Below are 4204 nucleotides of genomic sequence, written 5' to 3' on the forward strand. Positions count from 1 at the left end.
TCTAGTCATCACAAAGATGACTGAGACCACAACCATGAGGTTTCAAGATATGTATGATCATCTCCCCTAACCAAAGGAAAATAACCCCCGAAAATAAGGCCACCGTATTGGAGCTTATGGACCTCAAAGCAAATAAAAAAATGATTCAACATAAAATAATTGAACGAAAGTGGGAAGATTGTTACTTTAAAAGACTTATCAAATATTCATACTACAGGCAGTAAGAAAAAATTATAATTTAATTTAGTGGTTTTCTTAAGAATTTGATATTAATATTATGATATTATAATATTACTATAACTATTTTATTTTTTAAAGGAAATAATGATTCAAAGAACAATTTAGTGGAGGTTGTTAATAAATTAAAGACCAAATTTAATTGTATTGTTGAAATATCAACAGATGAGTCAAATAACCTCAATGGTGTTTTTATACAGGACAGATTCATGACTGAATCGTTTGAAGCATTTCCTGAAGTAATATGTTTTATTTAAATTTTAAAACACTACAAAATTATATAATATCCAGTATATACTAAAAATTTCCAATGTTTCTAAAGGTAGTTTTTGCAGATGCTACTTACAAACTGCTCGACTTAAGATTGCCAGTATATGTGTTAATGACGGAGGATGGCAACGGACAGAGCGAAATTGCAGCAATTGGCTTATTAGTGAACGAGGAAGAAGTTACCTTGCGCTGGTTTTTTGAAACTTTTAAAAAAAAAAACCCAATTTCGGCACAAACTCGGGTGTATGTAACGGACAAGGACATGAAGGAAAGAAATGTTATCAAGCAAGTCTTTCCTAATAGCGCACTCACAATATGTTTATTTCATACTTTGAGAACATTTAACCGCGAAATTACCTGTGATAAGCGAAATATCACTCCCAATGAAAGGGACACGGTAAAAGAAGTAATTCAAAGTATTGTTTATTGTAAATCAGAAATGGAATATAATAATTTATACCAACACTTGAAGACTATAGCACCAGAAACAGTCATGGAATATTACAATAAAAACTGGCATTTAATAAGGGATGAATGGGTGATAGGCATGACCTACATGACAGGAAATTTTATGAATAAAACAAATAATAGATTAGAGAGTTTCAACGGGAAACTAAAATCTGTTATTTCCTGTTTTTCTACTTTAGAAAATTTTGTAGAAAAATTATTCATTGTTCTCAAATGCATTAGATTAGAACGCGATAAAAATGCTGTGAAGTTGGTTCAAAAACACCCAATTCAAATGTCTCAAACTCCTGAATTGCATAAGTATTATGATTTGTTAACACCTTATGCATACAATTTTTTAAAAAAACAGTTTGAGTATGACGAAGAAAGTATTACTAAAAATACAACTGAGAATACATGCAGTTGTATTTTCTACAACTCAATGAGACTTCCGTGTCATCATATTTTTAAGGTACGAAAACAATCACTGACACCTTTATTTGATCCTGATTTGTGCGAAAAAAGATGGACGAGAAATTATTATTATAAAACTCAAAGGGTTTTTCAAAATGTTGAGGTCGCTGTCTCCGATAGTGATACTACAGTAACTACATTATACAGAAAAAAGAAAAAAGTCCCAACAACTCATGAAAAGTTCAGAAAAGCAACATTAATAGGTGCAAAGATTTCTGAATTAATTTCCCAAGCTTCAAATGTTCATTTCTATAGAAAAATTGAACAGCTTGAATGTATATATAATAATTGGTTGAAAGGGCATGAGGTATCTATTCAAGTGTTAGGTAATTATGAAATTTTATTTGATATATATTACAGATATTTTTCAAAAAATGTTAAATGTTAAATTACTGTATAGATGTAGATAATGACGTTACGGATGATGTTGAAAATGAAGATTTAGGTAATTATAACAGACAGGATAACTACCCAGACAATGATGTTGTGTATGGAAACGATAAAACTACGGATGCTGGATGCTCAGAAAATATTAACAATCAGGGTAATTAACCTATAAACAGTAAACAAAACTGAAATTTAAAAAAAAATGTTAAATGTTAAATTACTGTATAGATGTAGATAATGACGTTACGGATGATGTTGAAAATGAAGATTTAGGTAATTATAACAGACAGGATAACTACCCAGACAATGATATTGTGTATGGAAACGATAAAACTATGGATGCTGGATGCTCAGAAAATATTAACAATCAGGGTAATTAACCTATAAACAGTAAACAAAACTGAAATTTAAAAAAAAAAATGTAAAATGTTTAGGTATCAAATCAATAATACTACCAGGTAAAGTTAGAACATGTGGTCGACCGAAAGGCGCAATTCTGACAACAATCGGCCTTCGAAGGCCTAGAACTAAAAGAACATTGGCTCAAAAACCAGAAACAAAAATCCAAAAGAAGGGAAATAGGGATATAGCTGTCGATCCAGATGAACCAACCTATTGTCTTTGTGTTCAGATTTCGTACGGAGAGATGATATGTTGCGATAATGATTCATGTCCAATAGAATGGTTTCATTTTTCTTGTGTTTCATTATTAACAAAACCAAAAGGTAAATGGTTTTGCCCCAGGTGTCGTGGAGATCGTCCAAATAAGATAAAACCTAAAGCCTAAACCTAAAGATTTATTATTTTTTATTATTATTTATTATTTATTATTTTATTATGACTATCGGTTTCGTATAGCCGATTACAGTGAATTATTATTATATTATAATTACCTATAAGGATTAACGATTTGTCAATCATTGACATTAAATGTAAAAATTTAAATTAAATATTTTGTATGTATTAACTTACTGTTTATTATTATATAACTATCGGTTTCGTATAGCTGATTACTGTGATTTATTATTTTATTATAATTGTATGTATTAACTAATAAAAAAAAAATAACTAATACCTAACTAATAACTAATAACTTACTATAACAAAATTAAAGTTATAGAACAATGTATTTCTATTTTCTTCGTATTATTATTGTTCTGTGGTATTATCATATTTTCATATTTACAGTGTGACCCGGCGCTCTACAGTGTAACCGGGCGCCCGGTACTCTATTACATGTCCGGGCGCCCGGCGCTCTACAGTGTAACCGGGCGCCCGGCGCTCTACAGTGTAACCGGGCGCCCGGCGCTCTAGACACAGCGATATATATATTACATGTATATCATATTATTATTATTATTATTGTTGTTGGTACGAGCGACGTCGCGCGCCGGCGCACCATAATTGCCTGCGTGCCGGTCCACTGCAGCCAGCTACGAGCTACGCGATGCAATTTTGGCGTGAATCTCGCTTGCAGACCACACTGTCTCGCAGCGGCCGTGCTATCACGACTAATAAACAAAACATTGAATCGATGTGATAACAGAACGATAGTGTCACTATCACGAATACGACATTACAATTTACAAATTCACAGCCATAATATACTCGTAGACCTTATACTGCTGTAATACCAGTATAATATACTATCACAGAATAAATAAATATGATACTATTCTATGGGCAAAACTATTAAGACTTTGAACTTTGAAGTTACAACTTACAATATTCTAGTCTACGTACAAATTCTAACAATACAGTCGTCCGACGACCTATTCAGTTTTTCTATGCGATTCAACTACATATTGTAATTGGAATAAAATTGTCGTGTTCGTTAAAACAATGAAAATCGAATCGGACTTTTTGCCAGAAAAACAATGTATTGTCATCGATATTGGAACCAAGTACACAAAGTGAGTGTTAACACGAAATTCGGAACTCAATCAGAATCTCTGTATCTATGATACACTTATATGATGGACATATTATTTTAATAAGCACAACATTTCTTTCATCGCAACACTACTGGTTTCTCTAACATTTATGAATTAAACACCCTTTATATGTCACTAGTTGGTTCGGTGCTTGAATACGCTACTATTATATGATTACCCTTTAAAATATCCAATATTAATCGATTAAATTAAGTATAAAGCAAATTCTCAAAAATTAGCTCATTTCGTTACGATGCAAACCCATGAAATTTTAAATGTCTTACTGAAAGACAAGTTTAGTTTGGCAACCTTTATTTATAAATTATTGAATAACAATATTTATGCTCCAGATTTCCTTCCTAAATTATCATTGGGCCGTTCCTTCTCTTTACTCAAGAAACCCTCAAACTTTTAAAACAAACTTTAATCCACTTACTGGTAACTACAGTCGTCTA

General features: G+C 31.7%; 1 protein-coding gene across 2 annotated transcripts; it reads left to right on the forward strand.

Annotated features, from left to right (window-relative positions):
* Positions 1 to 70: 70 nt before the first annotated feature.
* Positions 71 to 3149, forward strand: LOC100571585. 2 transcript variants are annotated; one of them, XM_003245280.4, is made up of 6 exons: positions 71 to 220; positions 319 to 476; positions 560 to 1754; positions 1829 to 1972; positions 2044 to 2187; positions 2250 to 3149. In XM_003245280.4, exons 2-6 carry the CDS (start codon positions 447 to 449, stop codon positions 2600 to 2602), a joined length of 1866 nt encoding a protein of 621 aa, XP_003245328.1. In that variant the 5' UTR covers positions 71 to 220; positions 319 to 446; the 3' UTR covers positions 2603 to 3149. The 2 variants fall into 2 exon arrangements, with proteins under 2 accessions (XP_003245328.1, XP_003245327.1); XM_003245279.4 differs by lacking the exon at positions 2044 to 2187.
* Positions 3150 to 4204: the final 1055 nt, after the last annotated feature.

This window comes from Acyrthosiphon pisum, chromosome A2, assembly GCF_005508785.2.
Source record: "Acyrthosiphon pisum isolate AL4f chromosome A2, pea_aphid_22Mar2018_4r6ur, whole genome shotgun sequence".
NCBI classification, from domain to species: domain Eukaryota; kingdom Metazoa; phylum Arthropoda; class Insecta; order Hemiptera; family Aphididae; genus Acyrthosiphon; species Acyrthosiphon pisum.

What these genes read in the sequence shown, in the direction of transcription:
- LOC100571585 (XM_003245280.4), top strand. Translation starts at nt 447, where the DNA reads ATGACTGAATCGTTTGAAGCATTTCCTGAA. An exon ending in GGTATCTATTCAAGTGTTAG is followed by an intron (nt 1,755 to 1,828) that starts GTAATTATGAAA and finishes ATTACTGTATAG; the next exon opens with ATGTAGATAATGACGTTACG. An exon ending in AGAAAATATTAACAATCAGG is followed by an intron (nt 2,188 to 2,249) that starts GTAATTAACCTA and finishes TAAAATGTTTAG; the next exon opens with GTATCAAATCAATAATACTA.